The following is a 21,565-nucleotide window of genomic DNA, read 5'->3' on the forward strand; positions in this document are numbered from 1 at the left end:
TTTAAATCATTTTTCTTTTCACATTCATTTATTTAGGTGTAAAAGATGTTTCTCCTGAAGGGACAGACACAAAGAAAGAAAAAAAAAACGGACAATAGTTGATGTACAATCTAGGTAACCTTGAGTACTGTCTTGATACATTGGTTCACTCTGAAACTCGCGTATGAGATCTTTTCTCAGTAGAAACATCCGAGAAGCAGGACACTTACAAGTCTACAAGAAACAACCGATATATCAAAGTGATCTCATTTTTGGTGGGTTGTGACTGTCCTAATAATACAAGAACAAACACTGTCTGGGAAACAATCTCTAGATTCAAAGACGCCCTGTCAGTCAAATCTTAACACTCTCGCTGAAGTGGCAAAGTGAAACCTCAGACACACACACGATCCCTGGAGCTGAAAGCATAAAAAAAAAAAAAAAAACATCACAGCTGCCATGACATTGACCTTAATGTAGCGTCTATGTATATGATTGCAATGTTATAAGGTTCATCTTCTTGGATTAAAAGTGTCTGGACATTGTTGACATTCCCAGGCTTAAGGGATCTTAGAAGTACATTTTATAGTAATATGTACAGAACAGTAAGGGTCTATATATAGGATAGTGGTGCTTAATTTATGTCAATATTTATATATATATATATATATATATATATATATATATATATATATATATATACATATAATGTTTTACTGTTATATACAATAGAGTATCTTTAGAATTTATCTGTTATAAGATCGTTAAACCATTTGTGTCTCTGCAGAAGGTCTGTTCTTTTTGCTGCCACGTAGCGGTCACTCATTATTACTGCATCTCCATCCTTAGCCTTTCATTCTGCTGATGTTTCTTGGTGGAATAGTTCAACCAAACAATGAATTCTCTTTATCCTCATGCAATCTAAAAAAAATGAAGCTGTTTATTTATTTCTTAAATTGGCTAAATTACTCAATTTGATTTGTGAACCATTTACGTTTGTAATTTCTAGCTACAGTGGCACCAAATAAAAAGCAAAATTATCTATTGTTTTCAAACAGGTTTCCCATATAGGTTTTAGTAGTATTTTAGTAATAAATATGTGTGTGTGTGTGTGTGTGTGTGTGTGTGTGATAGTATTTTAACAATGAAAAAAGGTAACATTATGCCCATATCAAAATTCAGTTTTTTTTTGTTTTGTTTGTTTGTTTTAGCGACCATTGGTTCAACCAATAGCGTGGCTTATTGGTGGGACTACTTGTTTAGCCGACCAATGATAGATTGGAGCGAAACATTCAATATTTTTGCTATTTGGTGACACTAGCATTTACAGAAATTATAACTTCAAGAAACTGCTTCTCGAGACCCATGAAATAAATTAACATTAGCTATATTATTTTTTATCTTTAAATACTTTAAGCCTGTGTTCGCATCCGAGTATGTAGTGCAAAAATGACCTGTCTCTCCTGATGACTTTGCAGGTGAATTCCTCTCATACTCAAGAATTAAAAACTTAAAAAGACTGCTGAACCGAAAGAGAAAATGATTCAACAACACTACGTGAATGAATCAACGAAATGTCGTTTTTGTCTATTTTTTTTTTATTATTATCAATATTATAATTAATTTCTTTCTTATTAAACTAGAAAGTTTAAGTGGGCGTTACACAGGACGCGTTCTTTCACGAGGCACCTCTTGGTCTTCGCGTCTTGAAAACATTTTAAACGCGGTCTTCATACCGCTGTTCTCCGCGTTCGTTTGTGAAGTCCACATGCTAGAACCCCCCACCGGAACTCTTTCAGTTCCCCTTTAGGTTACGTTCAACTGTAAACCCGACTCAGAAACCCACTTCCACTTTCCTCAACTAATCTCACTCTGTCTCTCTCTCTCTGTGAGCGTCTGAAGAGCTCGGGATCCCGCATCATCCAGCATGTCTCTCCCGCAACAGCTGCGCGATGAAAGGTGAACGAAACCATCTCTTTACTTTTATTATTTACCCGAGAACGTTCATGGAATCAAAGCCGGTGTTCCTGCGCTGTAGTTGAATCGCTTTCAAGGCGTAGTGTTTGTGTGCTATTCCAGTTTAACTTGAGCTGTACTTTATAATGAATATGCTGTGGTGTAGTTATTCTTCTGTGCAGTAGGCTACCTCCTGTACTGGATGGAGTGTACTGTGGGACAACAGACTAGTCTCAGTTTAGTATAGTTGACTAAACCTATACTAGACAAGAATAGTCACCATTTCTTAACACTATGTGCAGTGCAGCCCTAATAATCACATTTTTTTTGTTGTTGTTGTTGTTTATGACTAAATAAAGTTATTCAGAAAATAAAATTGATCTAAAAATTTTCAAATGTAAATAAACTTGTGGGTATTGATATATCCACAGAAAAGTATTCTCATCTCAAAAAGTATAATTTAGACAACTATAAAACATTATTATTTTTTTATTATTAGTTGTAGTAGTAATAGTAGTACTAATATAAGTGTTCTGACAAATAATATAATCTCTATATTGTGTACACACACACACACACACACACACACACAAATGCCTTTATTGCTGGAGCAGATTGCTTTATTGTAAATTAATTACTGTACCACTGATTAAAAAACACATTTCAGGACATATTTTCTGTGCTAATCGAAATGTTTGTTACATTTGTTCACCTGACAGTGATTTTGACCAGCTTCCGGACAACGTCCCAGTCACTGCAACCATTGCTGATATTGAGGAAAAGAAGGGTTTCATTGTTTACTATGTAAGTTTCCCCAGACCTGAACCCCTGTAGTTGATCTTTCCCCTAGTCTGCCTGTCTTTTACTATTTGTCTGCATTATAGTCATAACCTGTGGTTTGTTTAACCAACAGCATCCAACTACAAAATACTATTAAATGCCATGTGTATAAAATGGCAGTCTTAAACTTTTGCCATTGTGCCTCTTTAAATGTTTTTAAATCAAGCATACTGCGTTGGTTTTTGACTTTTTTATCACCTTCTTATAGAGGTTCGTGATTGAGGTGAAGACCAAAGGCAACAATAAATACCTGATCTACAGAAGGTATCGTCAGTTCTTCACCCTGCACCAGAGTTTGGAGCTTAAGTACTCATCTGAAGCCCAGCCGGGATACTACACCTGCCAACTACCTTCACTGCCAGGTCTGGGACTAAGCCACTGTTTTTCTCAGCATTATCTAAAACACTAGCGATGTAGAGGAATCTAGGTTCATTAGCACAAGCCACACACACACACTGCTGCTTAATACTGTTGTCTCCATCCACCAATTGTACTATTCACTTCACCTATCCACACACAAGGAAATGCAGTTTTCAAATTATTTCAGGTATGTGTATGATTGAATTCAAAGGAAAGGAGAGGTTGTTCTTTGGCACCCTACCTAAAGACTACAAGCCGACAGGCTTCGACATCTCTCCGTGACTTTCCACCAAAGTTTCTTCAAAAATCCCTGCCAGCTTAACCCGAACCTATGTTATATCAAGCCCAGTTATATTACAAACTATTATCTTCATGACAACTGATTGCTCAAGCCAATGAGTAATATTGATTGTGCAATATTACAGAATGGAAAGATAATTGGCAAGTTTATATGAGGACGTTAGCAAAGTCTGCTCTGATGGACTATAAAGGGGCATCTCCTTGCTTTGCTCGTGCCATTCAGATCTAACTAATTCTTAGCTAATGCAGATTTATAATGAAGCTTATTAGAAACGATAGACCGTTTAAGAGACAGCGATGAGAATTGGAAGATTTAAATTGGACTTATTGCATGGCGTTTGAAATGGTGTTAAAATTGGATTCAAACCAACTTGTATGAATGGATCGCTCTTAATTTTAATTTTTTCTCCTAGTCGTATCCCATAAAGTGCTTTTGAGAATGACCCTCTGACTCTTATGATAGACCTCTATTTGTTGTTCACTGTACACATTATTAACATTTCCGTCGGGTGAAATCAAAAATACAAATGAGAAAGTAATTTAGCGTAATATTTGGGCTGACACTACGCTAAGCACTAATTAGCGTTAGCACTAAAGAGATTCGGAGGCGCCCTTCGGCTAGCTTTTGATTGCTTGGTTTACAAACTAATTTGTTTTGAGACATAAATACTTATTTCTGCCGCTTGTTTGTTTTCGCCGCAGGTAAGGTGTTTATGGGACACAAAAAGGAGATTGCAGAGAGCAGAATCCCAGAGCTCAACAATTACATGAAGGTGAGTCAGTTTTCGGTTGTGTCACAGTCATGTTGCATTGGTGGGAGTTGCGCTCGGTAATTGTTGCACTCGTGTATTTTAGGGGTTGAAATCTTTGCAGTATGAACAACGCTATGTTGAATTACCAGAAGAAGGAAAAAAGCAGTTCCTTTTTTTGTTGCTTCTCTTTTTTTTTTCACTCTCGGTCAGCTTAACTTGTCAGTTTTGATTTAATTTAAGGGCGATTCTTCAACTATGGGTTTTCGTAAGATCTCAAATGCCATTTTCTGTTCAATAGCATTCAAGACTATATTTAAATATGACATTCATCTGAATACACACAAAAAAAAGCACATTTCATTTAAGCTAAAAACATCCTACTAAACAAGTCTTAACTCCATCTCTCTGTCTGTTTAGAGGTTGCTTTGTCTGCCTACCTGGATACTCTTGGATGATCTGATACGGATGTTTTTCTACCAGACTGAGTCGGACAGCCAACAGGTCCCCCGGGTCCTGCGCCGCCTGCGGCCCCCCACACGCAGAGTGTAGGAGCCTACCCACAATCCCTCATTTCTCCTTCCAATACTTCACTGTGTACTGTTACAGGATTCTGCTGTTCTGCTAACTTTCTGCCGCCGTTATTCAGTAGAAAAGTTTTCTGGCTCTATCAATCATGTCCATGCGTTTAATCTCTTGTTTAACGTGATTAAATAGAGAGCAAATGGAAAATTTAACTGCTCCTGTGACTATAAGAGCTCAATAATGTGTCAGAGTAGGTGGTTTGACAAGATCCGAACCATTGAAACTGAGCTAAGGAGTTTTTGGAGAAACATGAATGATAATACACAATAATGATAGTGCTGTCCACAATTAAGAAAATAAACAAACAAATTAATTGCGAATTCTGAAATTAATCATGATTAATCCCACCCAACATTAAAGTCTTTAAATATGCTATTGCGTTGCAATAATTTTACTTTCAATATTCAAATTAATGTGTAAACAAGAATATATTTAATATTTGTTTAATGGCATCTTTTTATGTTATTTATGGAAATAGTAATTTGATATTAATATGGGCATTTAAAATTACAGTATAAATGAGAGCTATTCATCTTAACATTTCTAATAATAATTATAAAAAAAACTTCTTATTTAATTGAAATTGTCATTTTTACCTGAGCCCTTCAGAAGGTAGGAAATTGAATAATCAAATTCTATATTAAAAATAGATGAATCATTAAAGCTTAAAAAAAGTTATTGATTTGCTCTTTTTTTACTTTTGTTCTTTGATGAACAGGAGCTGGTTTATTAGCTTATATGGCTACTGTTCCTTTAAGAGCTGCCACTGCTGAATGTGATGCAGATCTGACACACATGCTAGTAGTTTCAATCACACTTTAATATGAAATTATACAGGGTAAGAGCATGTACTACAAGCACAGTATAACAGCTGACAGGACAGAAACATATGTATGAAACATAACCTAAGTGCCTGAAACTACAAAAGAGGAACTTCTGAGCACAAAAATTCTCATTTAGGGTTGTCAGCTTTTCATTTTGACTGTCTTGTACGTGAAAACTCATGAAAATGTTGAAGAAACCACTTCTTCTTCTGTTATTCAGCTGAAGCTCACAATGCTCTTTCTTTTCTTTCTCTTACTAGAAAAACCGTAAAGCCCAAAACGGACCTTCTCTCCGCACCCAGAGCAGAGGTATACCATTGTTTCCTTGGAAACACGTTCAGAAAACAGCCTACACGCTACATACTACACACATACTCACATGCTCAAGAACGCAGGCACCACACAAAGCTCTGACATTTGGTCAGGAGGTTATTACACAACACACCTCCAACAACTTCAGTTTCAAAACTCTCACATTTTGTCAGAAGATTATGACACGAAACTTTGTGGAGGCCGAGACTCTTCCGCAATGCTGCAGTGTCACTTACAGTTTGCTTTGCGTGATTCAATGTGCTCCTTTTAGGGAGAATTCGGAATACGTATCAGAATTTATGTAGAAAATATTAATGATTTTGAACAAATTAGTTGGGAACAAACAAAAAACATAAGCTTTAAAATTTAGCATGTAACTTGTGTTATGGACAGAAATGATATCACACATTTTGGCTAAAAAATCTCATGGGCTTCAACTGAAGGAAGCACCTAAGTCATACTTGGAGACTTGAGGATGAGATTTTTTTGACCCACAACACCCTAGCAACTACCTCGAATACCCTAGCAACTCAAATCCACTCAGAAAACACCAGGATCCACACAGCAAGTCCTGGCAACCACCCAAAAGTTTCCTGTCAGTATCGTGTCAGTCTTGTCTAAATCTAGTTTCCTGATACTGTGACAGCATAATTATGTGGTTTTGTGTACTCATCATTTAATAGATTTACAGTGATGTCACTAAATCTGTAACATTCCTCTTGTACAGAGAAAAAAGAGAGCGACATCTGTGTTTTTCAGTTTTCTAGGTCAGATCTTTGGCTCATTAATGGTTCCTGCCCTGTTCTACTTCTTTTGCTAATTTCTTTATCTTTTTTTTCCCTGAGCTGCTTTTTTAAGGGTTAGTTCACCAAAAAAATCTGTGCTCACTCACCCTCATGTCATTCCAAAACACACACAAAAAATATATTTTACATAAAATACAGATCACTCAGTTCCAGCAAATGGAGTTTTTCAAGCTTTAAAAGGACAAAAAGCGCCGTGAAAGTGCATACAGCTTTTGCATATCTGAATCACTGAATCCTTGAGTTGAACTTGTGAACTAGATCCGTTTGATTCATGAACCACTTGTTAACACTGGGTTTGTGAGCCAACTGTACTGAACCAAAAGATCTGGCTCAAAATGGCTATTTGTGCATGAATTTGTATAAACCGTTTATTCTGGAGTCGGGTCGATCTAGTTCACATGTTCAATTCATCGATTACTGATAATTAGCAAGACATCTTGACTGTTATGATACTTTTAAGTTGCTTTTGCTTTCTTTTTGAAGCTCGAAAGCCTCAATCTCCATCCAATGTAATTGAAATTGAAAAGAGCAAGCAGGAAATTCGTAATTTTTCATTTTGTATTTTTATGGAAGAAATTGTCTTGAGCGATTGGAAATGGCATAAGGGTTGAATAAATGATGAATATTTTTGTGTGCTTTACTCCTTTCTATCACCCTCTCTCTTCCACCTACTTCTCAGTCACTTTCCTTCAGCCTCTCTCTCTTATCTTTCTCCTTGTCTTAATGTATTATCTGCTCTTTTTTTCCGTCTCTTCACTTTATCCTTCAATCCCTCCTTTAATCTCTCCCACTCTTCCCTCAGAGTTCACCCATCAGTCTTGCTTTCTTCTTTCGCTTTCTCATACCATCCTTTAATGCATCCCTCACTCTTTGTCCTCCGGAGTACTTGCACTCCTTCAAGATGGTTTCCTCCATTTTGTCTTTGTGTCTTCCAATGCTGTCAGACCTTATTGCCATTCTATCATTCCTTCCACACCAGATGTGACCACAAAGAAATGACATAAAACATTATTCATATCCCACGCTCCTCTGTAGTTATGGGCGGAAGGGTGTGTGAATTTTAATTTGCATGTGTGCGTCAAAGTTTAATTGCCAAACAATTCTAATAAGATTAAATCATGTCCATACCTGCACTCAGCAAGGTGGCACTATTGTAAATAAACCTGATTTCGCGATTTTGAGTGTACGATTGATTCAACAAAATCTCATGGCAATTCAAAACTATTTTATCCTTTATGATCAAATTTGTATGTTTTCGTACATTATTCTAAAAATCTGCCATTTTTTAACAAATCTCACCATATAAATTCATACAAAATTGCCACCTAGTAAAATAATTATCTCATGAGATTGGGTTGATTCCCATTTCCCATTTTCTCTTTGTCTTCCAATATTGAGACAAACAGTTAATCCCAAGTTATTCAAAATGCCATTGGTTGAGCCCAAAGGTCAAATTCTTTAATGCTTTTCAACCTTGACACACTTTCAACAAACACATCCTTCTTTTATTATCTCCTCAAAACATTTCTCTGATGTCCCATCCTGATGTAGATCGATGTAGCAGGTGTGCCGATAAATCTCACATGCTACTGGACATTTGTCTTCATATGCTCATGTGAGAGCAAATGATTCAAAGCATGCTGCTCTCCACATGGAGATCCCAGCGGAAGAGACTCCTGCCTTATTCTTTTGTGGACATGTGGCCGGGAGAGAGAGAACGTGACAGATTACACTTCTCATAACACAAGATAGAACAATGCTGTTAAATATCTGGGAAAGGCTGCAGGTTCGAACTTTAAAGGGGATGATCCATGAGCTGTCACTATTGAAGCCTTGAGCAAGATGTTTTTATTTGGGATAAATCATGTTGTTCCAATCCTGTTTAACTTATTATCTTCTTTAGAGAACAAAAGAAGATGCTCAGCGGGATGTTCATGCTGCTCTTTTCCAAAAAAAAAAAAGAGAAAAGAAATCAAACAAGATTGTGAGATGGCAAGTTTGAATATGTGGAAGCTGAAGTTTAAATGTAAATTTGAAAGCCAGATTTTAAGTGAAAATTGAAAAAATGTTGACAAAATTATCATATGGTTTCAGAAGACTTGGGATATCGTGTAGTCGTGTTGTCCACAGTTTTGGTGCTGCATTTTCATGGCCATTTTTCTAGGGCTCATAACATACAAGACAGAGAGCCTGTTTGTAAATCCAAGCCTTTTCTTTCTTTCGTTTCACTGTAAGGAGTTTAGACAGTAAGAGTGAGCCATCATAAAGAGATTGGAGATAATGTTTCAGTAGATCTGCTTCCATTAGAGTCCTTCACTTTGGCTGTCAGAAATACTGTTACGGTATGAGCAATCTAAGAGAAGATATTTTAAGCACTATATAGTCACATATAATAACGTTTAAGCATTAAAGTCAGCTATTACTGATTATATGCATTCACACTTGCGCATTATTGTATTTCACGGTTCTTTTCATGGCCCGCTTTGTAAAGGACAGCTATTTCACACCTGATCTTGCCTGATAGCTTGGGGGTGAGAGTCCCAGAGTTCTTGTTTTGGATGGTTATCCATCTGATAAAAGAGAGGCATTTATTTTTGCATACTTTTTGTTGATTCAATCTCAAGTTCTTAGTATTTCACCCATTACATCTGCAAATTAACAACTTTTATAAGCATTGATAAGCAGGTTAATAACTGACACCCATTCTTGGTTAGACTCCTTTGTCATGTGTCATGGCCCCAGAGAGTGATCTCTTCTCTTTATATTCTGCTCTGATCCCCCAGTTGAGAAGAGCCGATCTGGGTCACTCATTTAGGTAGGAAAAAACACCTCCCTCTCCTCCCTTTTGGCCGGCCACGTGCTAATGAGCTCATTTCGGAGGTCATTGACTCCCTAATTGAAATCAGAGTGCTTTGTGACCCCCAGAGTCGTGCTATAATTAGAGATGTTCTCTGACTCCTTGATCCCGTGCTGAAATAACTCTCTGAATATGACCAAATGTGAAAGACCCATTCAATAGAGTGCAATCGCTAATTGAAAGAGATTGATAGCCATTTGTGTTTGAGTATTATTGTGGTTAAACGTGTCTTTAGGTGGCTTTTTTTTTTCAAGTTGACATACTGTATTTGGCCAACATAGCTTACACTTCCTTCATCACAAACTTCTTTTTAGGTTTTTTTAGTCTATCTATCTCGGTTTGTTCTCAACCTAGTTCTCTTCGATATTGAGTGCAGCACAAGCCCTGAGGTCTTCATATCACTTAAGTCATAGTTTATAGCTAATATGCAGACTTATATGGAGTGAGTTTTGATTCTTTATTACATGCGAGAAAATAAAAGATCTGAGAGAAAAAAAAAAGTTTGAGAGAAAAAGTTATCACACTGATAGCAAAAAAACATTTCATGAGAGAAAAAAGAATATTTGAGAGAAAAAGTTTTCATGCCAATAGCAAAAAATAATTATATTTGAGACTAAAAAAAGTTTTGAGAGAAAGTATTTTCTCATAGAACATAAAAAAATATACATTTGAAATTTTTTAAATTATTTCTGAGAAAAAAAATCTCTCTCAAAATACTTAAAAAAAAACTCTCAAATATATATTTTTTGCTATCAGTGTGAAAATATTTTCTCTAAAAAAAAAAATGTTTCTCTCGAAACGCTTTTCTTTGCTCTTGATGCAATTTCTTGCTCTCGTGTCAGGATTTTGCTTTCACTGTGAGAATTGTGTCATGGGCGGGGCCACGTTCCTATTGGCCAGTAGGGTGAGCATCGTCTTGTCTTGGGAGTCGAACTGAATCATTACACCATTGTTCGGTTCACCTGCATAGATGCCGGCCGCCTCTGCCTTATGGCTAGTTAAGTTGAGCACGGACACTCCAACGTTTGGGCAAGATGATGACACACGGCTGGCTGAGCAAGTTTAGTATCACTTAAGATTAAACATTAAAAAATAGCACTCATATTCATGAATAAATGTGTATTATATTATTTGCTTGCTAATCGCTAGTAAAGCTAACCAGCCATCATGCTAGGTAAACTTGCAAACTCACCTGGTTTATACTATGTTTAAATCAAATGCCAAATTAATGTTTTGATTTAGATAGTTTCACGCCTTATTTAGTGAGTAGTGAGCAGTGATTGATATACCGTTTGAAAGTGTCCCACCTAGTTTTGTTTAAAATAGTCTTTGTATGGTTGTTGCACATGTTTAGCTACTGCTACACTGCATGTATAGCTCACAAACTCAGCTACACGGGCTTATTCTAAATATTTTTTACCATCTAGCCGAGGTCTAGAGCTGACAAGGTAAATTGCAGGTCTAGGACTAACTCTTACATTAGCAACCAACAAATATGTTTGTGCCTGTACTGTCTTGGTAATAATTTTTTCTTTTAAATCTTTCAAACGGTATATCAATCATTGTCTAACGTTAGCTAGTTGTAGGGTTGCCACCGTCCATGCATACTAACGTTAGTTGAAAGTTGTACGGGAGGTTGTATGAACAAGCAGTTACTCTTCAGGTGCTTTGAGGCTAGCAATTGCAAAGGTAGAAACTAGATCACTACTCACTAAATAAGGCGTGAAACTATCTAAATCAAAACATTAATTTGGCATTTGATTTAAACATAGTATAAACCAGGTGAGTTTGCAAGTTTACCTAGCATGATGGCTGGTTAGCTTTACTAGCGATTAGCAAGCAAATAATATAATACACATTTATTCATGAATATGAGTGCTATTTTTTAATGTTTAATCTTAAGTGATACTAAACTTGCTCAGCCAGCCGTGTGTCATCATCTTGCCCAAACGTTGGAGTGTCCGTGCTCAACTTAACTAGCCATAAGGCAGAGGCGGCATCTATGCAGGTGAACCGAACAATGGTGTAATGATTCAGTTCGACTCCCAAGACAAGACGATGCTCACCCTACTGGCCAATAGGAACGTGGCCCCGCCCATGACACAATTCTCACAGTGAAAGCAAAATCCTGACACGAGAGCAAGAAATTGCATCAAGAGCAAAGAAAAGCGTTTCGAGAGAAACATTTTTTTTTTTAGAGAAAATATTTTCACACTGATAGCAAAAAATATATATTTGAGATTTTTTTTTAAAGTATTTTGAGAGAGATTTTTTTTCTCAGAAATAATTAAAAAAATTTCAAATGTATATTTTTTTTATGTTCTATGAGAAAATACTTTCTCTCAAAACTTTTTTTAGTCTCAAATATAATTATTTTTTGCTATTGGCATGAAAACTGTTTCTCTCAAATATTCTTTTTTCTCTCATGAAATGTTTTTTGCTATCAGTGTGATAACTTTTTCTCTCAAACTTTTTTTTTTCTCTCAGATCTTTTATTTTCTCGCATGTAATAAAGAATCAAAACTCACTCCATAGACTTATTGCTAACTAGATTGCCTGAAAGCACATATATGTCACCCAAGTGTCTATTAAATATACGTGTTTTCATTTGGAAAACATATTTTTTTATGCATTATCTCTAAAACATTACCCTTTGGATGTTTAAAGGACATCTTTCTGAGATGTTCAATTTAGAATGTCAGTCTGCTTTTTTAAAAATGTTTATCAAGTGTTTGTGCGCAATAATTAAAATGTGAAGGCTTTTCTATCAGGCACTTTTTAACAAACATCTTGGAGATGTATACTAGTGCATTAATAGTGTTAAAGTTTTAGGAAAGCTTATGATTTAGGCTTTGCTTGTTTGTAAACAAATTACACTGCTGTCATGATATTCAGTGGACATCTTGTTTTCCGTTGGCTTGATAATGCAACACCACTTTTTAGTAGATGACTATATAAGGTAGAATATATTGAAGTGATAAAAGACCAATCACAATTCAGTATGTAAATGAGTGCTGGAAAGTAGACCAATCAATTTACAAAAACTGTGGTTTCATCATCACTTTTTTTTAAACGATGAACATTCTATAAAGTACCGTATTTTCCGGACTATAAGTCACACTTTTTTTCATAGTTTGGTTGGTCCTGCGACCTATAGTCAAGTGCGACTTATTTATCAAAATTAATTTGACATGAACAGAGAGAAATTAACCAAGAGAAATTAACCAAGAGAAAACATTACCGTCTACAGCCGCGAGAGAGCGCTCTTTTCTGCTCAGTGCTCCTGTAGTCTACACTGAAGACATAGAGCGCCCTCTCGCGGCTGGAGACGGTAATGTTTTCTCTTGGTTCTTCGTTTTAAATAAATGCGACTTATAGTCCAATGCGACTTATATATGTTTGTTTCCTCATCATGACGTATTTTTGGACTGATGAGACTTATACTCAGGTGCGACTTATAGTCCGAAAAATACGGTAAGCTGAATTTTCTATCAAAATTTCTTAAAAGAATATTTAACCCAAAAATGAAATTTCTGTTTTGTTTGGAATCTATTGAATTCCATTGTATGGACAAAAATGTTCTTCAAAACTTATTCTTTTGTGTTCCACAGAAGAAAGTCACACTGGTTTGGAACAACATGATGTTGAGCATATTCTGACAGAATTTTCATTTTTGGGTGAACTGTTCCTTTAAGGATAATGTTTACCAAAATCGCTGACTGATATTATCTAGAAAGTGTGAATGTAGCCTGTATGTTTAGTAGTTCAAGATGAAGCCACTGCAGAAGACTGTGGGAAAAGACAATAAAAAGAAGATGAGTTTCAAAAGAGTGCTACCTTGCAGGGTACAGTGGCAATGCTAATGCTACTGAGAGCTTTTCTCAGCGCTAGGCTAATTAGCACATATATTACATTGGGAAAAGGGGGAAGGAAATTGCTTTGTCACATTTCCACATAGCAGAGTGTGTTTGTGGCACATTCTCACACATTTCCAAGTCTTGTTTAATTTCCAGTGTGGTTTAACCATATAATGAAAAGATAAGAAACCAGACGCAAAAGAAAACGTAGTCCAATATGAGGAAGAAAGGTGTTATTTTGTTGTTAGTTTTTGATATTAGTCCGACATCCTGCAGTTTGTTGGTTATAACAGGATTTTTCTAGTATTGTCAGGTTGTGTCACATTTTTAAGTGTTAATTTGTACTGTTCTTTTTCAAAAGGAATATAGGAACAAAATTCCATTCACTTAAAATGGTCTAATTTAACTTTACCGTAGTGTGGCTAAAGAAGCCAATTATTAGACTGATTTACTTTCCTGCACTATATAACAAAGTTAGCCCACACAAATGACCCAAAATCCATTTTTAGGGTTTCACAGCAGCAGTGGTACTGAAATAGTTTCTGAAATAGTTGCCTGCGCTCAGATACTTGCTCTGTACTGTTGATTTTGTGGAGATTTTCACATCGAGTTTTGGCACAAATTGTATCTTTCTGTTCAGAAGCTGCCTACGAGTGTGCACGGACATACACACATTCATGCTCACACTTAAAGCAACTGCCAAGATGTAATTAGCTGGTAACATCTAACACGTCTAACTCACCTACAGTACACACTCCTACACATGCAAACAAACCAAGCGACCCACAGCTCAGCAGATTTACAGCATTATCTAAACATACAGATATGGCAGAGTGCGAACAGATGCCCACTCATGCCTATCACACATACAGTTACGTTACACACTGCACTTTGAAACACCAGTTCAATAGATAGAAACTACAGGAATCCGTGGCCATAGTGCAGTGCAGCAGCGTGTATATTTGAGTTTATATATTACATATATAAAATTATACAATTTAAATATTGTTAGAAAATTAGCTATATATGTGTGTGTATGTATGTATTCATACTCTAAGCCTCTTTGTGTGTTATTTTCAGAAGATATTTTAAAAGAAACATCTAAACAGAAGTTGGTACTTGAACAAATCATAACTGAGAGCTCTGTTCCATCTCTTGAGATATGCAGGAGCTTTTCTGCAGTAATTGACCTTGGTTTCTTTTGATTTAACTAAGCTTGAAGAATTTACCTCGACATTGGAGGACACACAAGTTCTCTCCACTGTTCACTTCTCCATTACATATCACTCCTCTTCATCACGTATATCTCACATCACACTCTCCTCTTCTGTTATGCATTTTCACTTATTCTTCTGCGTCGCTTTCTTTTTGTTTTCTGTTTTTGTAATTATGATGTGTAAACAGCCTGTACTTAACAGCACTTTTATTATAAGATTTTGTTTTTCGATTATGCTGGGGATCTTCAGTTGACTTCTGGTGTTTTATAATATATATATATATATATATATTGGATTTCCACCTTTGCACCTTTGTAATTTACTGATTACCATGGTATTCTTCTAAGTCTCAAAATATATGTCCAAAAGTTAATATATTCATGTGAATGATTACAATATAAATGCACTATAATATTTACCAGTACATGCACAAATAACATGGTATATGGACACACAATAGCAACACCGTGTTAATCTTTGAAATACCTTGAAATATCAGAGATTTCCTGAGATTTCAGTATAATCTCAAAAAGCATGGTATTTGGACATGTTAAATAAATATGGTGTTCTTCAAAGAGTACCATGGTATTATCTTTGTACCTATCCAAACCCATTTAGGTCATGGCAAATGTCTAAGAATACAAAAATGTGTGTTCAGAATACAAGTTTTTGTCAAACTACATGCACTATACATTTATCACAGTACTATGGTAAAACTGTGGCATTTTTAAAATGTACAACACTCATGTACAACAAAGCATTGTATTACTATCTGCTACAATGGCCAATTATTGGACATATTTTAAACAAGAATGTCATGGTATTCACTGAAAATACCATAGTGCAAGACTAAAAAAAAAAAAAAAACTTAAACGCTTAGTATTTCCACAGTACTATTTAGCTGGTGACAAAAAAAAACTTCACTTCTCAGTTCTTGTTCAGCATCTTCACTCCTTAATCTCTTATTGCCACTTTGTATAGTAATTATCTTTTTTTCTTACAGGCATCTACTCATCTTATAACACTCTCATCTTTTCCTTTCATTCACTTTCAAGTCCTTAAAGAATGTGTATCCCCTACCTGCAGCTTGATCTCACTCAGAACGTTTTTCACTCTCTTCTCTCCGTCGGTGTGTGTTTCCCGCTTGCGTGTCCTCGCTGTGTGTGTGTATGTGTGTTAGGCGGTGTTTGACTTCAGCGGCAGCGGACGCCTGGAGCTCAGTCTGAAGGCTGGAGACGTGATCTTCCTCTTGCGGAGAGTCAACACAGATTGGCTGGAGGTGAGAGAGAGATGGAGAGAGAGAGGGATAACAGGATAGAAGCAGAGAAAAGGGAAGAAGAGGATAGGTATGCAGGAGGAGAGAGAGATAGGGAGGAGGGTTTATAAGAGAGAAAAAGGGAGGGAGAGTGAAAAAGGATGGAGCAGCATGATCTCATTTATGTTTGGAAGCATTTGTGTGTAAGTGTGATTATAGCACACATACATTTATATGTGTCTGTCTCTGTAATGTTGCTTCTAAGAGGTGCTTCTTAAACTACACTGAAAACAGGGTTAAGTTAAAAATGTGCTCCATGTGGTAACTGTCATGATCATGGACCTGTTTTGTCTTGTTTTGTCCCTGTTTCTGTTCCTATTTTCCCTTATTTGGTCATGTTCGTGTCCCCGTTTAGTTTAGCTAGTCATTCAGTACACCTGTGTTCATCCCATTTACTTTGTTCTGTCATGTATTTAAGTTTCAGTCTGTTCAGTTCTTGTGTGTCATTATTTTTTCCTGGTGTGGATTTACCCAATATTGTAGATATATTAAAGACTGTATCACTGTCGTTCCTTCCAGCAGCGTATCTTGACAGAAGACCCGACCAGCATGCAGTATATCAGCATGTTTTTCCACGTTTTGTTTCCGTTTTTCCTACAGTGTTTCTGTTGTGTTCTCCCTCATGGATGTCTTCCTTTGTCCCGGAACTGGAGCAGGGGGACAGATATTTTGGGGTCATAAAAGACGGTTCCTGATGTTAGCTAACACCACCAGCTACTTGGACGAGGCACTCTGCTCATTCAATGAAGCAAGTTTGAACACCGTGTGCCGAAGATGGTCCTCAAGAGAACTTTGCCACCTTCGTGGAGTGGATTCTGGCTAGAAACAGATCACCATTCATCATCTGCCCTGTGGATGATCTCGCCATATCCACTCCTGACCCAAAGCCCAGCCCACCATCTCCCTGCTGCGTAGAGCCTATTCCAGAGCCCACCAATGATGGCGAGTCTGCCACGACCGATGAGCCATCGCTGCACGGGGTGATAGAGCTGAGGATTGCCTCAGAGCCGGAGCTGCTGAATATGTCAGACCAGGTGTGAGCGTCTGCTACAACGCCCGACATGAAATTGTTGCAGAAAGTGAAAAGTGGAGAGTAGCGCTGCTCCTTGCGACGTGGCTGAGGGTGAGCTGAGGATAGATCTGGGTGAATGGAAAGCAGGTGAGAACCTCGTTGACTGGTACACTGAACTGCCCCCTCTCCTCCCTCCTTATTTGGAGCCGTCTGTTACCCCTGTTCCCACGTCCAGCCCAGAGTGGGCTGCAGTTTCTATTTCCACTACATTCTACGTGGAGTATCCCTTGATTCTGCCTCCAGCCTCTAATCTCCGGACTCCACCATGGCTCCTAGAGCTCTCCTCTTCGCGGTGGCCCATCTGTCAACTGGCTTCTCTGGACTCCCTCATCCCTCCGTCTCCACTTTGTTCTGTTGTCAAAGGCGATGGCTGTCAGGCTTCTTCTTCCCTTCGGCTCCACCTGGGTCATCTGTCACTCTGGCTTTACTGTGGCCTTCTGGATCTCTGTCTCCACTGCTGGCACCATCTGCCCCATCTTGGACCTCAAGATCCTCATGGTCACCCTGGCTCATCTACTCTCTATCTCTGCCTCGGGCTCCTCTGCCAACTGCTCTGCCACCATTGGTTGGCCCCCTGAAGTTTTTGGCCCTTCCTCCTCCATGGCTTTTCACTCCGTCGGCTTCACCGTGGCTCACCGTCATGATTGTGACCTGGGTCCTGCTTGGCTCCTTCTGCTCCAAGCACCTCTTGTCTCCTCCCTGGCTCCTCTGTCCTCTGTTACCCCCATGGACTCCAAGGTGCCCGTCCTCCTCCTGAGCCTCCTCCCAAGTTCCCACCGGTTTCAACTTAATACATCGATATTATAAATTCAGCATCTATCCAAATGAAAATATGTGTGTACACTGTATGTAAATATACCTACAAATATACATTACTCTAAGTGGAGATACAGCATCAGAAGTACATGATAGATAAAGGTGTTCACTAAAGAAAAGAAGAAGGGAATGATTTAAAGGATAAAGTGATTGAGAAAGCACTAAAAAGAAAGATAGACCTCAAATGAGAAGATGAGAGACATTTAAGTATTAGAGTGTGTATGTGAGTGTGTGTGAAGGAGTGGTAAACTGAGAGTGAGAAGATGTGATATGGATACTCACTCACTCATGCACATGGTTTTTATGAGTTAGATACCTGCAATCTTATCAGATCATGACAATAAAGGAGAACGATTTAACCTGAATTGAATTCCAGGGACAGAAAGAGAGAGAGAGAGAGTGAACATAGGATATTGCAAAGACATGCAATGGACCCTCAAATAACATAATGCAGATAAGAGCGGGTGAAAGAGAAAGATCAAGCCATAACTCGCTAGTCCATTGTCTCCGAAACTCTTTTTGTCGCTTGAATGAACCTAATGTGTCTGAAGATCAGGGGCATAGCGATCATTATTCCTACCACTTCTGGGGACAATAATACCTCTGCATTATTGTGTCCTTCCACCTGTCGCATCAATTCATCTCGCCTGCAGAGACAAGAAACCATCTCACAGATAGATAGATAGATAGATAGATGATAGATAGATAGATAGACATGTCTTCCTCTGCTAATGTCGTGTCTTCTCTCTGTAGGGCACAGTGAGGGACAGAACTGGAATCTTTCCGGAGTCGTTTGTGAACATTATTAAACCTCTTCCAGAAAGTGACTCTGACGAAGAGGGCGGAGCTTCCAAGAGCGGGAATCATGCTCAGAGTTCATACAGTTGCTTGCGCTGCTATCTGCTACAGCCAGAGGGCATCGACACAAGGTCACAAGCACACACGCACGCATGCATGCACACAGTCAGTTCATCTAAAAAGATGATCCTTTTAATCACTATCATGTTTATAATGTGATGCTGTATTTATTGTCTGCTGTAGGGACATTTGTGTTGAGGAAGATCTCTCTACTCAACCGTCTTATGAAGATCTGCTTTCCCGAATGAGGTACTTTATCCCTGTCCTGTTCAGCTCTCTAATCAGACTGTGCTGTTTGACATGTTGTACGCTCACAGTGTGTCTCAGAATGGAAACATAAAAGAGAGCCTCATTAATTGAATATTCTAACATTTAATACTGTTCAAGCATCTCCTAATCTTTTTGTGTTTATTCGTTCATTCCCATCATCAGCATCGCTAATTCTGCTGTTCTTCTCACACTGAGGAGAGCTGGTGTCTCTCTTTAATATCCACACCATGTTTCCTGCCTTAATTCAAGAAAGAAAGGAGAAAAAGGTGTGGTAGAACAGAGAGAAGGAACAGAAAAACATCCAGGAGTCAAAGACAGTCTTTTTAAATGTCAAACTTTTCTGTCTGACCAGCAGAAAACACTTTAGAAAACAAAAACACATCGTTTTTATCTTTTGTACAGTGTAATAATTATGAATTACTTTTCTCAAATTTCTCATCTAGGGAACATCTTGCAGCAATCTTTTTTTGAAAACCTAGTGACCTGCCTATCTAGACAACATTTTTGAAATAAAAGGAAAAAAAACTGTTTAAGTCATGTTTAAAAGCATAGTTAAATCTAACAATAATATAACAAAACACATAAATAGACATGTAAAATGTAAAGACATATGTATATATATATATATATAATTTGGCTATATTTTAATTTAACTATATTTAATTTCAACATTAGATTAGCAACATGCTAATAATTTTGAATCCTGTTTTTACAAGCAGCAACATCTACATATATAATAATATTATATACTATAATATAATTAACATTATATTTTCAATTCGTTTCTTTAAAAGTCTTTGAAAATATTTAATATTTTATATATTTAATCATTGTAATTTTAAAATCAATATATTACATGACATTACAATGTTTTGTATATTTTTTTTTTTTTTGGGGGGGGCTTTATTTTTATGGGACAGTGTAGATGAGACAGGAAGTGAAATGAGAGAGGGGGGGGGGTGCAATCTGGAAAGGTCCTCAAGCTGGGATTTTAACTCGGGATACCCATAGCACAACGGCACTTACATTACAATTTTTTTATTTTCAATTTAATTACTTAAATATTAACTATGTAATAAATTCAGTTTGTTTGTTTTTTTACTATTTTTATTACATGAATTGTAAATTAATTGATTTCATTTCATTCTTTGTATATTATAATCAATTATAAATTTATAATATTATTAAATATAAATAATAATAATTATTATTATTATTATTATTATAACTAATTAAAAATCTAGTTATTAACTATATAATATATAATAATGCATCTTATTTTTATTCATAATTAGTGCTGTCAAATGATTAATCATGATTAATTGCATCCAAAATAAGTTTTTTTTATATTAAAATAAATATGTAAAATAAATATATACAATTTTATTCGATTTTTTCATTTATTTTATTTTTAAATTGATGTACATAAGTTAGAGCAAAACTAATCACTCTGTAAAATTACAAACAATTCATTTTGTGTGACTTGTCAACATTTATTGCCTTAAAGAAACAGAAATGAGTAGCTTCAAAAACAAGAGATCTCTTATGGAGATCTTTCCATAAAAAGAGAAAAAGATTAACCACATCTTAATGCTGGATTTCAACCCCGCCAAATTAATTTGTATTCTTTCAACAAATAACAGCACAAAGGCCACAAAACGATGTCTCGAGGGCAACGTTTTGAGTAGCACTGTATTAATGTATAATAATAAACCTCATCAGTCATTGAATGCTGTTGTTGACTCATTTGCATAAAGGTCACATGACTGCCGACACAACATGGAGGCCTGAAATTGCATTATACTAATTATATTTGACCTCTAAACTACTACACAATTAGTTTTCCTCTGTTTACCCCCTCAGGGACGTCTTTCAAGTGGAAGATATTGCTTTGAACTACAGGGACCCTGAGGGCGATCTGATACGGATATTAGACGATGAGGACGTCACTCTCATGGTGCAAGAGAGCAAACAGACGGGGTCGAAGGTCAAACGGCCCGTGAATCAGTTTCCCTGGGAGCTGCTGGTCACGCATGCCAAAGATCTATCCGTCTACAACCACGAGGATTGAAGCGATGTTCATTTCCAAATCATTGCACAACGTTTCTTAGTTTATGTGGTTTCAGATTGAAAACTATTTTTGGTTACTAAAAGGGATAATTTTCACAATAATATGTAACATTTTTGACATATTTACCTGTCCTTGAATCGTTTGTGACATTTGAAGCAGAATCAGTTGATCCAGTCTAAATGATTCATTTATGAATCAGAATGATTCGCTTCACAGAGTCACTGATTCACTGATTCACTGATTCACTGATCAGGTAACATCAGTTCACAGATCACTGGAAGATAATCAGTGAATAATAATAACTCAATTGTCCAAAAAAATACTAAATGATTTCATACCAGTGTTATTATTAATATACTATTACAGTTTTTATACAGTTCATAGAGATTTTATTTTTCATATGATCTGTTTTGTTTGTTTTTTTCTTTTGGTGTTTGTAAAATTTTGGTAATTATTTTTGTGTTTTTCTTTTACTGTTTTTCCTTTTTATATTTATTTTTATCTAATGGTTTGTTTCAGTT

At 36.7% G+C, this 21,565-nt stretch overlaps 2 protein-coding genes across 2 annotated transcripts in view; one reads left to right on the top strand and one right to left on the bottom strand.

The window, feature by feature from the left end:
• The window catches only part of LOC113039862 (parvalbumin-7-like), a 29,218-nt gene extending 13,351 nt beyond the window's left edge, over positions 1-15,867 (bottom strand). The window contains exon 1 of the mRNA XM_026197993.1: positions 15,723-15,867. The gene's annotated coding sequence lies outside the window, so the exon portion shown is untranslated. The remainder of the gene's footprint in view (positions 1-15,722) is intronic.
• On the top strand, positions 1,769-21,459 carry LOC113039861 (neutrophil cytosol factor 4). The gene is made up of 10 exons (XM_026197991.1): positions 1,769-1,938; positions 2,655-2,739; positions 2,984-3,137; positions 4,138-4,208; positions 4,605-4,732; positions 5,854-5,902; positions 15,823-15,921; positions 18,599-18,774; positions 18,887-18,952; positions 20,837-21,459. Exons 1-10 carry the CDS (start codon positions 1,907-1,909, stop codon positions 21,042-21,044), a joined length of 1,068 nt encoding a protein of 355 aa, XP_026053776.1. The 5' UTR covers positions 1,769-1,906; the 3' UTR covers positions 21,045-21,459.
• The last annotated feature ends 106 nt before the right edge of the window (positions 21,460-21,565 follow it).

The sequence above is a fragment of the Carassius auratus genome, chromosome 22, assembly GCF_003368295.1.
Source record: "Carassius auratus strain Wakin chromosome 22, ASM336829v1, whole genome shotgun sequence".
NCBI lineage: Eukaryota > Metazoa > Chordata > Actinopteri > Cypriniformes > Cyprinidae > Carassius > Carassius auratus.

What these genes read in the sequence shown, in the direction of transcription:
- LOC113039861 (XM_026197991.1), top strand. Translation starts at nt 1,907, where the DNA reads ATGTCTCTCCCGCAACAGCTGCGCGATGAAAG. An exon ending in CGGCCCCCCACACGCAGAGT is followed by an intron (nt 4,733 to 5,853) that starts GTAGGAGCCTAC and finishes TTCTCTTACTAG; the next exon opens with AAAAACCGTAAAGCCCAAAA. An exon ending in GATCTGCTTTCCCGAATGAG is followed by an intron (nt 18,953 to 20,836) that starts GTACTTTATCCC and finishes TTACCCCCTCAG; the next exon opens with GGACGTCTTTCAAGTGGAAG.